This window comes from Heptranchias perlo, chromosome 35, assembly GCF_035084215.1.
Source record: "Heptranchias perlo isolate sHepPer1 chromosome 35, sHepPer1.hap1, whole genome shotgun sequence".
Classification (NCBI taxonomy): Eukaryota; Metazoa; Chordata; class Chondrichthyes; order Hexanchiformes; family Hexanchidae; genus Heptranchias; species Heptranchias perlo.
Genome location: NC_090359.1, coordinates 22,528,586 through 22,548,813, shown reverse-complemented (window position 1 = coordinate 22,548,813; position 20,228 = coordinate 22,528,586). Strand labels below are relative to the sequence as shown.

Below are 20,228 nucleotides of genomic sequence, written 5' to 3'. Positions count from 1 at the left end.
ATATGGAATGAGAAGAGCTCGCGTGTGTGTCATTAAACCTCACTGCGCTCAGTCGGCCCCAATTTCTGTCGCTGACCCTTCAGAGTGGGATTGCAACCCCCCCTCACACTCCCCGTGTGCTGATTTCAGCCAAGTTGGCCTCAGCACCCACCGGGGGCTAGAGAGGAGGGTAATCTGTCGGGGGGGGGGCCAGGTGTGTGGACACCGAGAGGCCTGGCTCTGACGCTTTCACAGTTGAATAGCCTACTGATACTGTCTAGTGTCGTCCAGTAGAAATCGCTGATTGGCCGCAGGACTGACATCCTTTTAGCCACAGTCACTAATTTTAGTAGAAAAGGCCTCACACACACAATACAAGTAAATGTACTTCACACGTGTGTATATTTACTTAACATTCAGTAACCAAGGGAAGTAAAGCAGCTACAACGATCAAAAAAACACTCGCACACTCTGCTTTTCCTCTTACCCTTTTACCATGAAAGGGCGCAAAAAGGTTAAAGTTCACACGCTCACCCCATGCAAATGAGTATTGAGATCACACTCCCAACTGTTCTGATCACACGTCTGTTACTCATTTTTATTTATTTACTCGTCAGAAATGCAATTAGCCGCATCTGGATTCCCCAATTAGCCACATCTGGATTCCCAATTAGCCACACGTGGCTCGTGGGTTAACGGTACTGGACAACACTGGTCTAGGCTCACGTGAAGAGTGAGGTACGCACTGATTGAGTCTGTGGAGCGAGAGTCAGCGTTGGCAGGACACAGATGCCTCTTTAAAAGGCCCGTCTACCGGAGAGAGACGTAGGGGGTGATTTTAACCCCCCAAGAACGGGTGGGTTGGAAGCGAGTGGGAGTTGAAAATAGTTGCTTTTTTGGGTCGCAATTGCAAAATTTTGGGACTTTGCATTCCCAGTGGGAAGCCTGTACTTTTACGCTCCGACGTTAAACCCGAAAATAAAGCCGGGTTGCTGTGGCGACCCAAAAAAGAACTATTTTCAACTCCCACCAACCCCCAACCCACCCGTTTTTGGGGTTTAAAATCACCCCCGTGGTGTTAAATTAAAAACATTGTCATTTCATCTCCGGCCCCTGGATTCAGACCCAGCCCAAATCAATGGCAGGAAGCTCTCCAATCCCTGCCGTCCCTGACGATCGCATGTGAGATGGATTTGGGACAACCTCTGCACAGCTCCTTCCAGGTGCGAGGGGCGAGGCAACGGAGGGATTTGAAAACAAGGTTGAGAATTTTTCAATTGAGGCATTGCCGGACCGGGAGCCAATGTAGGTCAGCGAGCACAGAGGTGATGGGAGAACGGGATTTGGTGCGAGTTAGGATATGGGCAGCAGAGTTTTTGGATGAGTTCAAGTTTACGGAGAGTGCAAGGTGGGAGGCCGGCCAGGAGAGCAATGGAACAGTCAATACACATAGAACATGGGGTACCACAGGGATCGGTGCTGGGTCCCTTGCTGTTTGTGGTCTACATTAATGACTTGGATATGAATGTAAAAGGTATGATCAGTAAGTTCGCTGATGATACAAAAATTGGTAGGGTGGTAGCCTCAGTCTGCAGGACGATATAGATGGGTTGGTCAGATGGGCGGAACAGTGGCAAATGGAATTTAACCCGGAAAAGTGCGAGGTGATGCACTTTGGAGGGACTAACAAGGCAAGGGAATACACAATGAATGGGAGGACCCTAGGCAAGACAGAGGGTCAGAGGGATCTTGGTGTGCAAGTTCACAGATCCCTGAAGGCGGCGGAACAGGTAGATAAGGTGGTAAAGAAGGCATATGGGATACTTGCCTTTATTAGCCGAGGCATAGAATATAAGAGCAAGGAGGATATGATGGAGCTGTATAAAACACTGGTTAGGCCACAGCTGGAGTACTGTGTGCAGTTCTGGTCGCCACACTACAGGAAGGATGTGATCGCTTTGGAGAGGGTGCAGAGGAGATTCACCAGGATGTTACCAGGGCTGGAGCGCTTCAGCTATGAAGAGAGACTGGGAAGATTGGGTTTGTTTTCCTTGGAGCAGAGGAGGCTGAGGGGGGACATAATTGAGGTGTACAAAATTATGAGGGGCACAGATAGGATGGATACTAAGCAGCTTTTTCCCTTTGTTGAGGGTTCTATAACAAGGGGACATAGATTCAAGGTAAAAGGCGGGAGGTTTAGAGGGGATTTGAGAAAGAACTTTTTCACCCAGAGGGTGGTTGGAGTCTGGAACTCACTGCCTGAAAGGGTTGTGGAGGCAGGAACCCTCACAACATTCAAGAAGCATTTGGATGAGCACTTGAAATGCCATAGCATACAAGGCTACGGACCAAATGCTGGAATATGGGATTAGAGTAGACAGGGCTGATGGCCGGCGCGGACACGATGGGCCGAAGGGCCTCTATCCGTGCTGTATAACTCTATGACTCTATGATAGCATAGGGTACCCACATTTGTCCTACGTAATTCAACCTATAAAAGATACAACATACTGGAGCTCCCTGGGCATCTTCAATCTAGTCTTTCTGGGGCTAGCGTAAGCAGTCAAGGCAACTAGCATGCGACCTCCTGATGAGTCCTTTGTACGTGAGCTTTAATCAATACCAATCTCATATGCACTGTACATAAGGGGTTGTGCTTTATTATATCATTGACTTGATTTAATTAAAAAGTATTAAGCGGACCTTTTGCAGTGCTTCCCAGCCCTCGAACTTGCTGTAAAAGGATATATGACAATATCCTATAATACCCCCATATAAGGGCATTGGGGATAAATGACAATATCCTATATAGACCCAAATAATTAACTAGTTTTTACTGGATTTAGATGAATCGATGAAGAGAGCAAATTTGTAATCCCTGCGGAAATGCAGTCAGCGGACATTTTCTAACTGGAAGAAAATGTTTGCCTTGCTGCCATGGGTTTGGCGCAGGATGGAGAATGGTAGCAGTTGGGATTGGCATGGTAACACACGGTAAACTTCTCCAGGCAACGGTAACAGAACCGATTGGCACAGTTTCCGCACTTGACATATTTGCAGCCTCCTGTGTGGGAGACTAATGATTTGCAGATGGGACAGGCCCGGACCAGGGGGCACTGGTGGACTGTCAGCCCCGGGTTGTTTATCTCAGGACAGGACAGCAGAAGTGCTACCGTGCGGCAGGACTTGTTTTCGCAGCAGTCATCTCGCGGAGATGGGCCTTTCCATTCCCTCGTGCAGCCCCAGCAGAACTGATACCGCGTCCCTCTTCCCTCGGAGCAGGCCAGGCACTCTACGCACAGGTTCTCCAGATCCAGCCTCTGCACGAGGAGACTGCATCTTGGACACTGTGGAAAGGAGAGACAACATCACAGATATTCATCCATCCTCTCTCTGTCCCCTTTTTGCAATTTAGCTACAAAGTATAACGTTAAATCAAAATCTTATTTAAAAATAGGGCATTTAAAAATCGGTGACTGAATTACGCCTGGTATCTGTGTCCAATCAGGGATTGAATTACATCTGGTACCTGTGTCCAATCAGGGACTGAATTACATCTGGTACCTGTGTCCAATCAGGGAATGAATTACATCTGGTTCCTATGCCCAATGAGGGACCGATTTGCATCTATGTGCTGGTCCAATTATCCCCCACCCTCGATACCTCACTTGGTCTTGACTCCTAGTAGCAAAGCCAAAAGAGATCCACTAGAACTCTCTGTTCCAACGTTATCTCCCTGTTCCAGTGTTATCTCCCCGTTCCAGTGGTATCTCCCCGTTCCAGTGTTATCTCCCCATTCTAATGTTATCTCCCCATTCTAATGTTATCTCCCCATTCCAATGTTATCTGCCTTTTCCAATGTTATCTCAGGAACCTTTGCTTCTTATCTTTACGCTTCCTGAACTATTACTTTTGAGAAGTTATGTTAAACTTGTATCGAAGCTTAGTTAGACCACACTTGGAGTACTGTGCACAGTTCTGGTCTCCATGTTATAAAAAGGATGTAGAGGCACTGGAGAAGGTGCAAAAAAGATTTACTAGCATGATCCCAGAACTGAGAGGTTATAACTATCAGGAAAGGCTGAACAGGCTGGGGCTCTTTTCTCTAGAAAAGAGAAGACTGAGGGGTGACCTGATAGAGGTCTTTAAAAGTATGAAAGGGTTTGATACGGTAGACGCAGACAGTGTGGGGGAGTCCAAACTAGGGGCCGTAAATATAAGATAGTCACTAATAAATCCAATAGGGAATTCAGGAGAAACTTCTTTACCCAGAGAGTGGTGAGAATGTGGAACTCACTACCACAAGGAGTAGTTGAGGCGAATAACATAGATGTATTTAAGGGGAAGCGAGATAAACACATGAGGGAGAAAGGAATAGAAGGATATGCTGATAGGATGAGATGAAGTAGGGAGGGAGGAGGCTCGTGTGGAGCATAAACACTGGCACGGACCAGTTGGGCCGAATGGCCTGTTTCTGTGCTGTAAATTCTCTGTAATGTAATTTACTCAGGAGTGTCACGGTGATCAAAAGGTAGGATCTGCGAGCACACAGTTTAAACCAATTCTGATCTACTCCTGTGGTTTAACCATAATTGCCACATTAGCTGTTATAGAATCATAGAATCTTACAGCACAGAAGGAGGCCATTCGGCCCAGCATGCCTGTGCCGGCTCTTTGAAAAAAACTATCCAATTAGTCCTACTCTCCCCATAGCTACATACGCTGTTCTGTCCTTCGCTCCGTATTAAACAACAACGTGCAAAAGAAAGACACATCTGCTCTCTTACAGCGCCTGCCTCTTGATTTGCGCTTGTACCTTTTGGTAGGACTCGGTGTCGTCCTTCGTCAGCTGCGAGATCTTCTCCTCGTAGTATTTCTGCTCTTTCTCGGTCAGCAGCACCAGGCGTCGCACCTCCTGCCACGCCCATGCCTGCCCGCACGTCAGACAGCTGATGCGGTGCGTTCCCTGCGGAAAGAAATCCCTTAAGAAGCGTCTTCGCTGCGTAAACATTTGGCCGTCGCTTGCGCGCGGTGAAAGAAGTGTCTTATCGCTCGAACGCTGTCCACGTGCGTCCATTTGGCTCAAGCGGTAACGTTTTTTGCCTCTGGTTCGGGAGGCCGTGGGTTCAAATCTCACAGCAGGGACTTGAGCACACAAACAACCCTAGTGATAGGACAGCACCCTTACCACTGTAGAACCCCCTCAGTACTGCACTGGGAGGGTCAGCCTTAGATTACGGTGCTCAGGTCTGGAGAGGGGCTCGAACACATGGCTTTCTGACCTGAGCCAAACTGGGAAAGAAAGAACTTGCATTTATATAGCGTCTTTTCACGATCTCAGGACGTCCCAAAGCGCTTTACAGCCAACGAAGTAACTTTTGAAATGTAGTCACTGTTGTAATGTGGGAAACGCGGCACTCAATTTGCGCACAGCAAGATCCCACAAACTTTGCAACGGGTCACTGGATAGCAGATTCCCTGCTTCTCGAGCCAGGATACTGAGGCCAATTCCATCTCCCTGACTATGATCTGGAATGCAGTACCTGAAAGGGTGGTGGAAGCAGATTCAATAGTAACTTCCCTGTGATCATGACCAGATCGTCTGTTTTTTAGTGATGTTGATTGAGGGATAAATATTGGCCCAGGACACCAGGTGAGAACTCCCCCTGCTCTTCTTCGAATTGTGCCACGGGATCTTTTACACCCACCTGGGTGGACAGGGCATCCAAAAGACGGCACCTCTGACAGTGCAGCACTCCCTCGGTCCTGCACTGGGAGTGTCGGCCTGGATTATGTGCTCAAGCCTTTGGGGTGTGGACTGAACCCACGACCTACTGACTCAGAGGTGAAAGTGCTACCCACTGAACCAAGACGTGAAAGAATGTATAAAAGGAGCGACGAGTGTAAATGGCAGTCGGGGAGATGGGTTTGGCCTCAGTATCCTGGCTCAAGGAGCAAGGAATCGGCAAACCGGTGACCCGTTGCAAAGTAACAGGCATTGGATGAGGGCAGATTGGGGCAAGGCCTCAATTCCCCTCCACTGTGGAACACCTTGTCCTGCCTCGCACAGCTGGAGGGCTGCCGGAAACTGAGGAACCGTACAGCACAGAAAGAGGCCATTCGGCCCATCGTGCCTGTGCCGGCTCTTTGAAAGAGCTATCCAATTAGTCCCACTCCCCTCTCCTCTTTCCCCACAGCCCTGCAAATTTTTCCTTTTCGAGTATTTATCCAATTCCCTTTTGAAAGTTACTATTGAATCTGCTTCCACCGCCCTTTCAGGCAGCGCGTTCCAGATCGTAACAACTCGCTGCGTAAAAAAAATTCCCCTCATCTCCCCCTCTGGTTCTTTTGCCAATTATCTTAAATCTGTGGCCTCTGGTTATCGACCCTTCTGCCAGTGAAAACAGCTTCTCCCTATTTATTCTATCAAAACTCCCCTCATCATTTTGAACTCCTCTATCAAGTCTCCCCGTAATCGTCTCCGCTCTACGGAGAACAACCCCGGCTTCTCTCGTCTCTCCACATAACATGAAGTCCCGCATCCCTGGTACCATTCTGGTAAATCTCCTCTGCACCCTCTCCAAGGCCTTGACATCCTTCCCAAAGCGTGGTGCCCAGAATCGGACACAATCCTCCAGCTGAGGCCTGACCAGTGATTCATAAATATATCATATGCCAGCAAGAGGCAGACCTTTTGGTTAGAGGGGGGGGAATGAATTGGAAGAAATAAAAAGAGAGAAGAATACACACCAAGTCCAGAAGGGCCTTCACTTTTATACTGAATGCCCTTGAATTCCTGTAGTGTCCGCACAAGTCTCTGGTTTGTGAATTACCTGGTCAAACAGGACATGTGTTAGTTACAACTCATCTCTATATTATTAAAAGTCTTGCATTGGTCATAGACAACAACAACAACTTGCACGTATGTAGCATCTTTAACGTAGTAAGACGTCCCAAGGCGCTTCACAGGAGTCAAAAATTGACACGGAGCCAAAGAAGGAGACGTTAGGACAATGACTCAAAGCTTGGTCAAAGAGGTAGGTTTTAAGGAGCGTCTTAAAGGAGGAGAGAGAGGTGGAGAGGCTTGGTCAGATCCCAACTAGAGTTCTGGGCACTGCACCTCAGGAAGGATATATCAGCCTCGGAGGGGGTGCAGCGCGGATTCACCAGAATGATACCGGGGCTAAAAGGGTTAAATTACGAGGACAAGGGGGAATAACCTTAAAATTAGAGCTCGGCCGTTCAGGGGTGATGTCAGGAAGCACTTCTTCACACAAAGGGGAGTGGAAATCTGGAACTCTCTCCCCCAAAAAAAGCTATCGAGGCTGGGGGTCAATTGAAAATTTCAAGACTGAGATTGAGAGATTTTTGTTGGGTGAGGGTATTAAGGGTTAGGGAACCAAGGCAGGTAAATGGGGTTGAGGTACAGATCAGCCATGATCTAATTGAATGGCGGAACAGGTTCGAAGGGCTGAATGGCCTCCTCCTGTTCCTACGATCCTATGACCATGGTCACCTTTCCTAACTCTTCTCCCGGTTTCCGTTGGCTGGTCGCCCCCTCCCCCTTACGCTTTGCTACGTCAGAGGCGCCACTTAAGAGGTCGGAAACCGTTGTTGCGATACAGCCTGGGGCTGCGTCGGGTGCCACGCAGACGCCAGCTGAAGCCGCCGGCATTGCTGCGCGCTCCGGAGGCGGAGTACGGGAGCCTGCGGGAAGGCTGAGCCGAAGAGGACGCGACCGTCCACGATGCGCTGTGATCTGTGGCCGCCAGCGGCGCGGAGGAGATCCGCCCAATCGTGGCACCTTTGCAAGTCACAAGACTAATAGTCAAGGAAACAAAACCTGCCTGTGCTCTTAAAGCAAAAGTGGCCTCGGTTCTGTCACCGTAAAGCAGTGGAAATAGAAAGAACTTGTGTTTGTATAGTGCCTTTCAACACCTCACAACATCCCAAAGCGCTTTACACTCAATTAAGTACTGTCATCCCACACACACACACACACACACATATACACACACACACAGATATACACAGATATACACACACACACAGATACACACACACATATACACACAAACACACAGATATATACACACACAGATATACGCACACGCACACACACACAGATATACACACACAGATATATACACACACAGATATACGCACACGCACACACACACAGATATACACACACAGATATACACACACAGATATACACACACACAGATATACACACACACGCACACACAGATATACACACACGCACACACAGATATACACACACGCACAGAGATATATACACACACACAGATATACGCACACACACACAGATATACACACACATATACACACACACACACAGATATACACACACGCACACAGATATACACACACGCACACAGATATACACACACGCACACAGATATACACACGCACAGATACACACACGCACATATACACACACGCACATATACACACACGCACAGATACACACGCACAGATACACACACGCACAGATACACACACGCACAGATACACACGCGCACACGCACAGATATACGCGCGCACACACAGATATACACGCGCGCGCGCACACAGATATACGCGCGCGCGCGCACACAGATATACGCGCGCGCGCACACACAGATATACACGCGCGCGCACACACAGATATACACGCGCGCGCACACACAGATATACACGCGCGCGCACACACAGATATACACGCGCGCGCACACACAGATATACACGCGCGCGCGCGCACACACAGATATACACGCGCGCGCGCGCACACACAGATATACACGCGCGCGCACACACAGATATACACGCGCGCGCACACAGATATACACGCGCGCGCACACACAGATATACACGCGCGCGCACACACAGATATACACGCGCGCGCACACACAGATATACACGCGCGCGCACACAGATATACACACGCGCGCACACAGATATACACACGCGCGCACACAGATATACACACGCGCGCACACAGATATACACACGCGCACACACACAGATATACACACACATTTATACACACACAGATATACACACACAGATATACACACACACAGATACACACACACACAGATATACACACACACAGATACACACACACACAGATACACACACACACACATATATACACTCATACAAATATATACACACAGACACAGACATACACACGCACATATGAACACATACACACGCACACGCACACGCACACTGGATAACAATTAGAAGTGGAACACTGCCTGAGCTTTCCCCTCCCTTACCCAAGGTCAGGACCCGCTATTCAACCATGGAGCATCGCAGCCAAGTCCCACGCTTTCTTCAACTTGACACCCATATTTCCAACAGGGTTCACTGGAAACTGATCAGGAGCAGGAGCCCTGGCTGACTCCCCCACCACCCCCTCCCCTCCCTAAAATCAGAGGCACTGAGGCCAATAATGGCAGATTCCCGACTGTTGCGCCGGCTGAGATCGGCCGACTCGAACCTGGGAGCCTTCCGGCCCCGCACCTCAACGGGCGGTGTAGCGACACACTGAGCAGCTGGCAACAGCCTCACCCAGTTGCTTTAAACCCACAAACCACACAAGAACGAATCTGCTAAGACATATATTTGTGTTAGGGATCCCCTCCCCTCTTGTGTTAAAAACAACAGAAGGGAGAGTAGACACTTACCTGCTGCACCTTCAAATCTACGGGTGACATTAAGTTCCATTTTTCAAAATCAACATTCATATGTTTAGCCTCTGAAACAACTTGTTGTCCGTGTCTTCTTGTTCCTGGTGATTTCTGTGAATCCCCGTCTATTTCACTTTCACTTGCATCGCTGTTAAAATGCCAGCACTGTTACGGTGTCACGTTTTGTAGGAATCTTAATTATTAGTTTAATTCTCATCAGGAGCAAAGCAAACATCAGACGCCAATCCCCGTGTTCAATAAAAGGGACCCCCCCCCCACGCAAATATTGGCACAATCACACGGACACCCCGCAAATATTGGCACACTCCCAGGGACACCCCTCCCCCCGGCAAATATTGGCACACTCCCAGGGACACCCCCCCCCCCCAGCAAATATTGGCACACTCCCAGGGACAGCCCCCCCCCCCATGCAAATATTGGCACACTCCCACGGACCCCCCAGCAAATATTGGCACACTCCCAGGGACCCCCCCCCCCCCCCCGCAAATATTGGCACACTCCCAGGGACAGCCCCCCCTGCAAATATTGGCACACTCCCAGGAACCCCCCAGCAAATATTGGCACACTCCCAGGGACCCCCCCCCAGCAAATATTGGCACACTCCCAGGGACCCCCCCCCCCCCATCAAATATTGGCACAATCACATAGACACCCCGCAAATATTGGCACACTCCCAGGGACCCCCCCGCAAATATTGGCACACTCCCAGGGACCCCCCCCCCGGCAAATATTGGCACACTCCCAGGGACCCCCCCCTCCCCCCCCGGCAAATATTGGCACACTCCCAGGGACCCCCTGCAAATATTGGCACACTCCCAGGGACCCCCTACATTTATTGAGACACTCCCAGGCAGCCCCCGGCAAATACTGACAGAGTCTGCCTCAGTGACCCACTGTCATGTCACTTGCCCACATAGAAATCTGTTGACCTTGCATACCCCTTGGCACTCCCTCAGTTCCATTAGACTCTGGTTTGAAAACCTATGCTCTTATGGATGTTTACAACCCACTAGAAGTTATTGTGAGGCTCCAGGTGCTCTGAATTTGACCTGTTTAGATGCAAGTTCTTGGGGGTCCCCGGGAGTGTGTCAGTATTTGCAGGGGGTTCCTGGAAGTGTGTCAGTATTTGCAAGGGGAACCCCAGGAACGTGTCAGTATTTGCAGGGGATCCCCGGGGAGTGTGTTATTAACTTTTTTGCCACGTACTTCCCCCAATGTAAGGAACATAACAATGTGAGGAATTTCATAGCTGCATTGCTGGCTGGTACGGGTGCCCAGGGTTGGCGCGTGCAGCCAGAGGTGCTGATTACCTTGACCAGTGGTTGGACAGTCGCCGCGGAAGCCCCTCGGAGACCCACCTGGCACGATGAGCCTCAAGCCTCTGTAGAAGCTGTTAATAATAAATTAACAGCTTCTACAGAGGTAGGGGAGTCTATAACGAGGGGGCACAGATTTAAGGTGAGAGGGGAGAGATACAAAAGGATCCAGAGGGGCAATTTTTTCACTCAAAGGGTGGTGAGTGTCTGGAACGAGCTGCCAGAGGCAGTAGTAGAGGCGGGTACAATTTTGTCTTTTAAAAAGCATTTGGACAGTTACATGGGGAAGATGGGTATCGAGGGATATGGGCCAAGTGCAGGCAATTGGGACTAGCTTAGTGGTATAAACTGGGCGACATGGACATGTTGGGCCGAAGGGCCTGTTTCCATGTTGTAACTTCTATGATTCTATGATTCTAATTGTAACGTAACCCTATAGGGTGTAGGTGGGAATTGAACCCTCTCTGATTGATCACCCCATAATACGTCCTCCAGATAGGACAGTCACTAATAAATCCAATAGGGCATTCAGGAGAAACTTCTCTACCTAGCGAATAGTTAGAATGAGAAACTCGCTACCACAAGGAGTAGTTGAGGCAAATAGCGTGGATGCATTTAAGGGGAAGCTGGATAAACACACGAGGGAGGAAGGAATAGAAGAGGATATGCCGACAGGGTGAGATGTGGGGAGGAAGGAGGCCGGTGCGGAGCATGAAGACCAGCATGGAGCCGATGGGCCGAATGGCCCTGTTCCTGTGCTGTAAATTCCATGCAGGAGGAGTGAGAGGGACAGGGGGAGTGAAGAGTCCAAGTGCGCGTGCGCCTACACCTGGCCACGCCCCCCGGGGGGTCCAGGTGCGGGTGGGCGGGGCAGCTGCTCAGTCCGCGCGCGCGTACTGCGTCCCCCCCCCCCACTAGTTACGCGCGCGTACTGCGTTCCCCCCCCACTAGTTACGCGCGCGTACTGCGTCCCCCCCCCCACTAGTTACGCGCGCGTACTGCGTTCCCCCCCCACTAGTTACGCGCGCGTACTGCGTTCCCCCCCCACTAGTTACGCGCGCGTACTGCGTCCCCCCCCCCACTAGTTACGCGCACGTAGTGCGTCTCCCGCCCACACATCACGCGAACGAGCACGCCAGTCGGCGCGTCGTCTCCCCCCCCATCACGTATACGTGCGCGCTCCCTCCGTCTCCTCACACGGTGTCACCTTGGTGAATGAAGAGATGGCGGCGGCAAAGGAGGGCGAAAAAGCCCGGACCTCCCCCAAGTCCATCAAATTCCTCTTCGGAGGCCTGGCGGGGTAACGTAACCTGACATTAAATACAAATCGCATCTTAAAATAAACCTGTGTTTTTGTTTTTTTAAAACAAAAAAAATCCCGCCTTTCTCCTGAGGTAAATGTGTGTGTAAAAAAAAAAATCCGTATTTTTAAACGCTCCTATGAAGGGCAGCCGGTCACATCGACCCCCCCCCCCTCCTCCTCCTCCCCCCCGGGTCGATTCTTCACTCGAGGGCCGCTGTCAGCTTGAAACGATTTTTTCCCCCAAAAAAATCGATTCTTTCGGCCGCCCCTCTCAACAAGGCCGAGCTGTCGGCCGACTGCGAGCTTACCCGGCGTTTGCACTTTGGCCAGTGGAAGGTTCCCATGTGATGGGGCCGCTGCTTTGCCTTTTATTAGCGTGTTTTTCAGCCTGTTTATTTATAAAGAATTTAATTTACTTTTATTTTGCTATTTAAAGTATATGCATTAAGAATTTAATTTACTTTTATTTTGCTGTTTTATTTAACTAAAGTATGCATTAAGAATTTAGTTTACTTTTATTTTGCTATTTAAAGTATATGCATTAAGAATTTAGTTTACTTTTATTTTGCTGTTTTATTTAACTAAAGTATGCATTAAGAATTTAGTTTACTTTTATTTTGCTATTTAAAGTATATGCATTAAGAATTTAGTTTACTTTTATTTTGCTATTTTATTTAACTAAAGTATGCATTAAGAATTTAATTTACTTTTGTTTTGCTATTTAAAGTATATGCATTAAGAATTTAGTTTACTTTTATTTTGCTATCTACAACAACTTGCATTTATATAGTGTCTTTAATGTGGTAAAACATCCCAAGGCGCTTCACAGGAGCGTTGTTAAACAAAATTTGACACCGAGCCACCTAAGGAGATATTGGGACAGGTGACCAAAAGCTTGGTCAAAGAGGTAGGTTTTAAGGAGCATCTTAAAGGAGACGAGATAGGCGGAGAGGTTTAGGGAGGGAATTTCAAAGCTTAGGGCCCAGGCAGCTGAAGGCACGGCCGCCAATGGTGGAGTGATTAAAATCGAGGATGTGCAAGATGCAAGAATTGGAGGAGTGCAGAGATCTCGGAGGGTTGTAGGGCTGGAGGAGGTTACAGAGATAGGGAGAGGTGAGACCGGAGGGATTTGAAAACAAGGATGAGAATTTTAAAATTGAGGCGTTGCCAGACCGGGAGCCAATGTAGGTCAGCGAGCACAGGGGGTGATGGGAGAACGGGACTCGGTGCGAGTTAGGATACAGGCAGCAGAGTTTTTGATGAGCTCAAGTTTATGGAGGGTGGAAGATGGGAGGCTGGCCTCCCAAGTAAAATATATGCATTAATTTAATTTACTTTTCTAAAGTCATAAATAAAGTCACTATTAAATGTTCACTATTTACATAAACGATTTGGATTCTGGAATTGGAAGTACAATTTCAAAATTTGCAGATGACACGAAGTTGGGGGTTATAAGACCATAAGAGATAGGAGCAGGCCATTCGGCCCCTCGAGCCTGCGCCGCCATTTAGTGAGATCATGGCTGATCTGATTTTTATCTCAACTCCACTTTCCCACCCTTTCCCCATATCCTTTGACTCCCTTGCTTATCAAAAATTTGTCTAACTCAGCCTTGAATGTATTCAATGACTCAGCCTCCACAGCTTTTTGGGGTAAAGAATTCGAAAGATTCACGACCCTCTGGGTGAAGAAATTCCTCCTCATTTCCGTCTTAAACGGGCGACCCCTTATTCTGAGACTATGCCCCCTGGTTTTAGATTCCCCCATGAGGGGTAACATCCTCTCAGTATCTACCCTATCGAGTCCCCTCAGAATCTTGTATGTTTCAATAAGATCTCCTCTCATTCTTCTAAACTCCAATGAGTATAGACCCAACCTGTTCAATCTTTCCTCATAAGACAACCCTTCCATACCCAGAATCAACCTAGTGAAGCTTCTCTGAACTGCCTCCAATGCAAATATGTCCTTCCTTAAATAAGGGCACCAGAACTGTATGCAGTACTCCAGGTGTGGTCTCACCAGCACCCTGTACAGTTGTAGCATGACTTCCCTGCTTTTATACTCCATCCCCCTAGAAATAAAGGCCAATATTCCATTTGCCTTCCGGATTACCTGCAGCACCTGTATGTTGACTTTTTGTGTTTCATGTACGAGGACACCCAGATCCCTCTGTACCGCAGCATTTTGTAGTATTTCTCCATTCAAATAATATTTTACTTTTTTATTTTTCCTCCCAAAGTGGATGACTTCACATTTTCACACATTATATTCCATCTGCCCATTCGCTTAACCTGTCAGTATCTCTTTGCGGACACTTTGTGTCCTCATCACAACTTGCTTTTCCACCTATCTTTGTATCATCAGCAAATTTGGCCACAAGACACTCTGTTCCTTCATCCAAGTCATTGATATATATTGTAAATAGTTGAGGCCCCAGCACTGAGCCCTGCGGCACCCCACTAGTTACAGATTGCCATTTTTTGAAAATGACCCTTTTATCCCAACTTTGTTTTCTGTTAGTTAGCCAATCCTCTATCCATGCCAGTATATTAGTTATAGTTAATACTGAGGAGGACGATGACAAAATATAGGAAGACATTAATAAACGTGCAGAATGGGTGTGTAATTTTCAAATGAATTTCAATGTAGGTAAGTGTGAGGTGGTACATATTGGTAGGAAGAATAAGGAGGCCACATACTGCTTGGATAAGAGTCTAAATGGGGTAGAGGAGCAGAGGGATCTGGGGATACAGATACACAAATCACAAAGTAGTAACGCAGGTTAATAACGCCATTTTTTATAAAAAGCAAACCAAGCACTGAGATTCATTTCCAGAGGGATAGAATTGAAAAACAGAAGTTATGTTAAATTTGTATAGAACCTTGGATAGATCACACTTAGAGTACAGTGAACAGTTCTGGTCTCCATATTATAAAAAGGATTTAGAGGCACTGGTGAGGGTGCAAAAAAGATTTACAAGGATGATCCCAGAATGGAGAGGTTATATCTATCAGGAAAGGCTGAACAGGCTGGGGCTCTTTTCTCTAGAAAAGAGAAGACTGAGCGGTGACCTGATAGAGGTCTTTAAAATTATGAAAGGGTTCAATAGGGTAGACACAAAGAGGATGTTTCCACTTGCGGGCGGGGGGAGGGACCAGAACTTTGGACTATAAATATGATAATCACCAATAAATCCAATAGGGAATTTAGGAGAAACTTCTTTACCCAGAGAGTGGTGAGAATGTGGAACTCACTACCACAAGGAGTAGCCGAGGGGACGAGCATAGATGCATGTAAGGGGAAGCTAGATAAGTAAGTACATGAGGGAGAAAGTAATAGAAGGTTATGCTGATAGGGTAAGATGAAGACCCTTCTCCTGGTCACATGTTGCAGGTACACCTGTTGCTTTCTTGCTAACGTTTGAGAACGTCACTGGGTAGAGAAATCAAATGTTGATGTATAGTTCAGTGACATCTAGAAGTCCTGCATGGCTTATGTTTCAAACAACAATAAATTTGCTTTTACAAAGTGCCTTTAACATAATGAAATGTCCCAAGGCACTTTATAGGAGTGTAATCAGACAAAAAAATGAATGCTGAGGTTTTTATTTAATATTTTTGTGGTCATCAAAGTGAGGGATTTGTTGCTGGGAAATAGAATTCGTCCCATTTCAGGCACCCAGTATCAATATCGAGCATTCACAAGTCGGGTATAGTACAGCCAGATAAGGACAGTTGAGCTCACTCTACTGTACCCCAACTTCAGAAAATGCCAAGGACTGCATGGCCTGAAAGGGTAGTGGAAGCAGATTTGGTAGTAACTTTCAAAAGGGAGTTGGATAAATTCTTGAAAAGGCATAAACTTGGCTTGTATATCCTTCAGTATAAGAGATTGAGGGGTTAAAAGGACTCCACAGGGTAGATATGAGAAACTATTTACTGTGGTGGTGAAATCAAGAACGAGGGGATATAATAAAATTAGAGCTAGGCCATTCAGGAGCGAAATCAGGAAGCACTTTGTCACACCAAGTGTAGTTGCAATCTGGAACTCTTTCTCTCCCCCTCCCCCAAAAAAAGGCTGTGGATGCTGGGGGTTAGTTGGAGCTTTGAAGACTGAGATTGATAGATTTTTGTGAGGTAAGGGTATCAAGAGAAATGGAGTTGAGGTGCAGATCAGCCATGATCTAATTGAATGGTGGAACAGATTCGAGGGGCTGAATGGCCTCTTCCTGTTCCTAAAAATTTGCAAGAGCAGGGGAGTGGGTCTAATTGGATAGCTCTTTCAAAGAGCCTCTTCTGTACTTTTCCATTTCCCATATCTCTGTCCTGTGGTTCCTGAGTGTGAATTAGGTACAGCCGTTGGTAGTAGGCCCATGCAAAGAGCAATCTATTCAGATTGTCAAACTAATTTCACATGGAGTCCTCACAACCAGCAACTAGAAACTGTCACCCCATCCTTCTGGGCTGGATTTGAATCTCAGTCCCATAGGCAAAAGGTTAGACAAATTTTTGATCAGCAAGGGAGTCAAAGGATATGGGGAAAGGGCAGGAAAGTGGAGTTGAGGTAAAAATCAGATCGGCCATGATCTCGTTAAATGGCGGAGCAGGTTCGAGGGGCCGAATGACCTACGCCTGCTCCTATCTCTCATGGTCTTATGGTCTAAAAGGTGGTTTTTTGACCCAATGCCCTACTTTAACACTTTTTAATTTTCCCTTCCTAAAATACATGGTTAATTAAACATTTCTGAAAACCAGAGTCTGTTGCGTATCGAGATACCTTAACCACTTGCTTTTTTAGAAAAAAAACCACATGTAAGTGAGTGGCTCAGTGCACATAAATAAATGGTCTTAGCGACTGACCAGTGACATTACCTCCCGTCAGTTGATGGATGTACGAACAGACGAAAATGACAAAAGACCTACTGGTCCATCCAGCCTATCCCGCACAGTTGTGGTGCCACCTTCATCACGATACGCACACTCCCCACCCTGCCCGGAAGCCATGTAATCGCTAGGGAGAAGTGAGAAAACAGATTTTAACGAAAACCCTGGCCAATTAGGGGATCAAAATGGGAAGATTCCTCTCCAACCCAATCGCAATTAGTCCAGGCCTGATTAACATTACAGGGTCTGGTACAAGGTGCTCTCCACCCCAGCCAGAAACAGGTCCGGCTCTCTCTATAGAAGGAATTCAACTAATCAGTGTTCACCGCAGGAGCCGGCAGCCTGTTCCACAGGTCCACTATTCTCTGGGGAAAGAACCACCTCCTGACATCCAACCTACTTCTACCCTTATATAACTTGAGTGTGTGACCCCCTGGTCCTTGCCAACCTATCCAGTTGAAATCGTTGGTCCACGTAAACACAATCTAGTCATTATTTCATAAGCCTTGATTAAATCACCCCTGAGTCTGCACTTCTGTAAAGTCAGGAGACCCAGCACTTTGAGCTTATCTGGGTACCTAAGGTGTTTTAAACTAGGAATTAATCTCGTAGCCCTCCTCTGCACCCTTTCTAAAGCCTTAATATCACCCACCATATGAGATCATCAAAACTGGACAATGTATTCTAATCGAGGTCTAACAAGATCTTGTACATGGGGAAAATGGTATGTTTTGTTTTATAGTGAATTGTCCTTGAATACAACCTGGAACTCTGCTTGCTTTAGCTATAGCTTCACGGCATTGATCATGAACCTTTAGAGATTGATGCACTAAAACTCCCAGATCTCTTCCTTTCACCACTGGTTTTAATTTTTTTCCTTGTAGGGTGCATGTATATTTAGCATCTGACCTGTCCATGTGCGTAACGCTACATCATTTGCCAAACAAGGGCCCAATTCCCCAGCGTATCAAAATCTTCCTGTAGTAGTCGAGCATTCTCTACAGTCCTGACTCTCGCACGTATCTTGGTATTGTCTACAAACCTGTGGATCATTTCCCCCAACACCTACATCTAGATCATCAAAGAAAATAGTAAATGGCATTGGTCACTGTGATACACCACTGGTTACCAATCAGATCCAAATCCATTGACATCTTTCTGCCTACGGGCATTTAGCCAATTCTCAATCCACCGCAGCAGATTCCCACTAATCCCACGAGATTCTATCTTGTACCATCTTGTGAGATACTTTACCAAAACCCTTTCTGAAAGTCCAGGTGGACAATGTCTACCGGCTTATCCTCTTCCATTGACTTGGTGACTTCTCAAAAAGATGTAATTAGACTGGTAAAACACGACCTTTTTCAGAAGCCATGTTGGGTGTCCCTGATAAGGCTTTCTTTGTCTAAATGGTTATATAGTGCATCCCTAATGATGCCTTTGAGCATCTTCCCTATTACTGATGTGGAGTTACCCAGTTCTGCCTTACCCTTCCATTATAAAAACTGGAACGTCATTAGCCTCCTTCCAGTCTAAGGGAACAGTCCCCAACTCCAGGGGCTCGCACAGCACCTGTTCCATCTCCTTAAGGACCCTCTGTTTTATATCATCCGGATCAGCAGCCCTATCTATTTTATGGTTCCTTATTCTTTCCAATACAATGTCCTCATCTATTTTAATATTAACAATTTTATTGTTAATAGCGCCATTTAAATGAAAGAAAGACTTGCTTTAAATATAGTGCCTTTCACAACCTAAGGACTCACAAAGCACTTTTACAGCCACTGAAGTACTTTTGAAGTGTAGTTACTGTAGTAATGTAGGAAAGGCGGCAGCTAATTTGCGCACAGCAAGATCCCACAAACAGCAATGTGATAAATGACCAGATAACCTGTATTGTAGTGATGTTGGTTGAGGGATAAATATTGTCCAGGACACCAGGGAGAACTCCCCAGCTCTTCGAAATAGTGCCATGGGATCTTACATGTCTACCCGAGAGGGCAGACGTCAGTTTAACATCTCATCCGAAAAGCGGCACCTCCAACAGTACAGCAGTCGCTCAGTACTGCACTGAGTGTGTCAGCCTAACATTTTGTGTTCAAGTCTTTGGAGTGGGGCATGAACCCACAACCTCCTGACTCAGTGACTCAGAGGCGGGAGTGTTGCTCACTGAACCACGGCTGACACTTAGATGTTAGTTACACGTCATATTCAACAGTGAAGGCTGATGTTTTTTTAAACACAATGGAGTTGGGAGGGAGATTTTGGAAACTTGCTCCACAGCACCACCCAATGGCTGGAGCCTGCACTACACCGTGACAGTTGATGTAGCAAAATTGAATGGGAAATGTTGACATAGCAATTTACAATGGTAAATGTTAGCTGAAAGAGTGACTAAAAGTCACAACAGCAGGTAATATTTGTTGTCAGGAATTGTGCACCCTATACGATCTTTATTAATGTATAGATTTTTCTGTAGTGCTCAAAGAATGCAGTGGGTGCAACCCAGGGATTGAAGTTGGGACCTACTGGTCTTACGATTCAAGTTGCAGACAATTACACTCTGGATTCGCCATGGGAGGAGCCCATTACTACCTCTTATTTAGAGAAATTATTGTTATACATTATTACTAGTTATTCTAAATCGTCTCTTTCTTGCTCGGGTGCCCCTAACCTGCCACCATAAAATGCTTTGGGACATTTTGATCTAAATATATATAGGCTTGTATTCCCTGAGTGTAGAAGATTAAGGGGCGATCTAATTGAGGTGTTTAAGATGATTAAAGGTGTTGATAGGGTAGATAGAGAGAAACTATTTCCTCTGGTGGGGGGAGTCCAGAACAAGGGGGCATAACCTTAAAATTAGAGCCAGGCCATTCAGGGGTGATGTCAGGAAGCACTTCTTCACACAAAGGGGAGTGGAAATCTGGAACTCTCTCCCCCAGAAGGCTGTTGAGGCTGGGGGTCAGGGGGTGGGGGAGGGGGTCAATTGAAAATTTCAAAACTGAGATTTTTGTTAGGCAA

At 46.9% G+C, this 20,228-nt stretch overlaps 2 protein-coding genes across 5 annotated transcripts in view; one reads left to right on the top strand and one right to left on the bottom strand.

Moving 5' to 3' along the window:
• Positions 1-358: 358 nt before the first annotated feature.
• LOC137302435 (uncharacterized) lies at positions 359-12,474 on the bottom strand. Of its 3 annotated transcripts, XM_067972093.1 has the most exons (5): positions 12,225-12,474; positions 9,678-9,828; positions 6,730-6,812; positions 4,796-4,945; positions 359-3,326 (listed from the first exon to the last, which is right to left on the bottom strand). In XM_067972093.1, exons 2-5 carry the CDS (start codon positions 9,715-9,717, stop codon positions 2,886-2,888), a joined length of 714 nt encoding a protein of 237 aa, XP_067828194.1. In that variant the 5' UTR covers positions 9,718-9,828; positions 12,225-12,474; the 3' UTR covers positions 359-2,885. The 3 variants fall into 3 exon arrangements, with proteins under 3 accessions (XP_067828194.1, XP_067828193.1, XP_067828195.1); XM_067972092.1 differs by lacking the exon at positions 12,225-12,474 and having other exon boundaries at positions 9,678-9,949; XM_067972094.1 differs by lacking the exons at positions 6,730-6,812; positions 12,225-12,474 and having other exon boundaries at positions 9,678-9,949.
• The window catches only part of slc25a11 (solute carrier family 25 member 11), a 33,330-nt gene continuing 25,311 nt past the window's right edge, over positions 12,210-20,228 (top strand). For both annotated transcript variants that reach the window (XM_067972091.1, XM_067972090.1), the window contains exon 1: positions 12,210-12,317. In XM_067972091.1, coding sequence (XP_067828192.1) covers positions 12,241-12,317 — 77 coding nt within the window. In that variant the 5' untranslated portion in view covers positions 12,210-12,240. The remainder of the gene's footprint in view (positions 12,318-20,228) is intronic.

Excerpts from the sequence above, each read along its gene's own strand:
- LOC137302435 (XM_067972093.1), bottom strand. The coding sequence starts at position 9,717 with ATGGAACTTAATGTCACCCGTAGATTTGAAGGTGCAGCAG. Across the intron at positions 6,813-9,677 it reads TAGATTTGAAGGTGCAGCAG|GTAATTCACAAACCAGAGAC; the intron begins GTAAGTGTCTAC and ends CTGTTTGACCAG. Across the intron at positions 4,946-6,729 it reads TGAAGGCCCTTCTGGACTTG|GGAACGCACCGCATCAGCTG; the intron begins GTGTGTATTCTT and ends TTCTTTCCGCAG.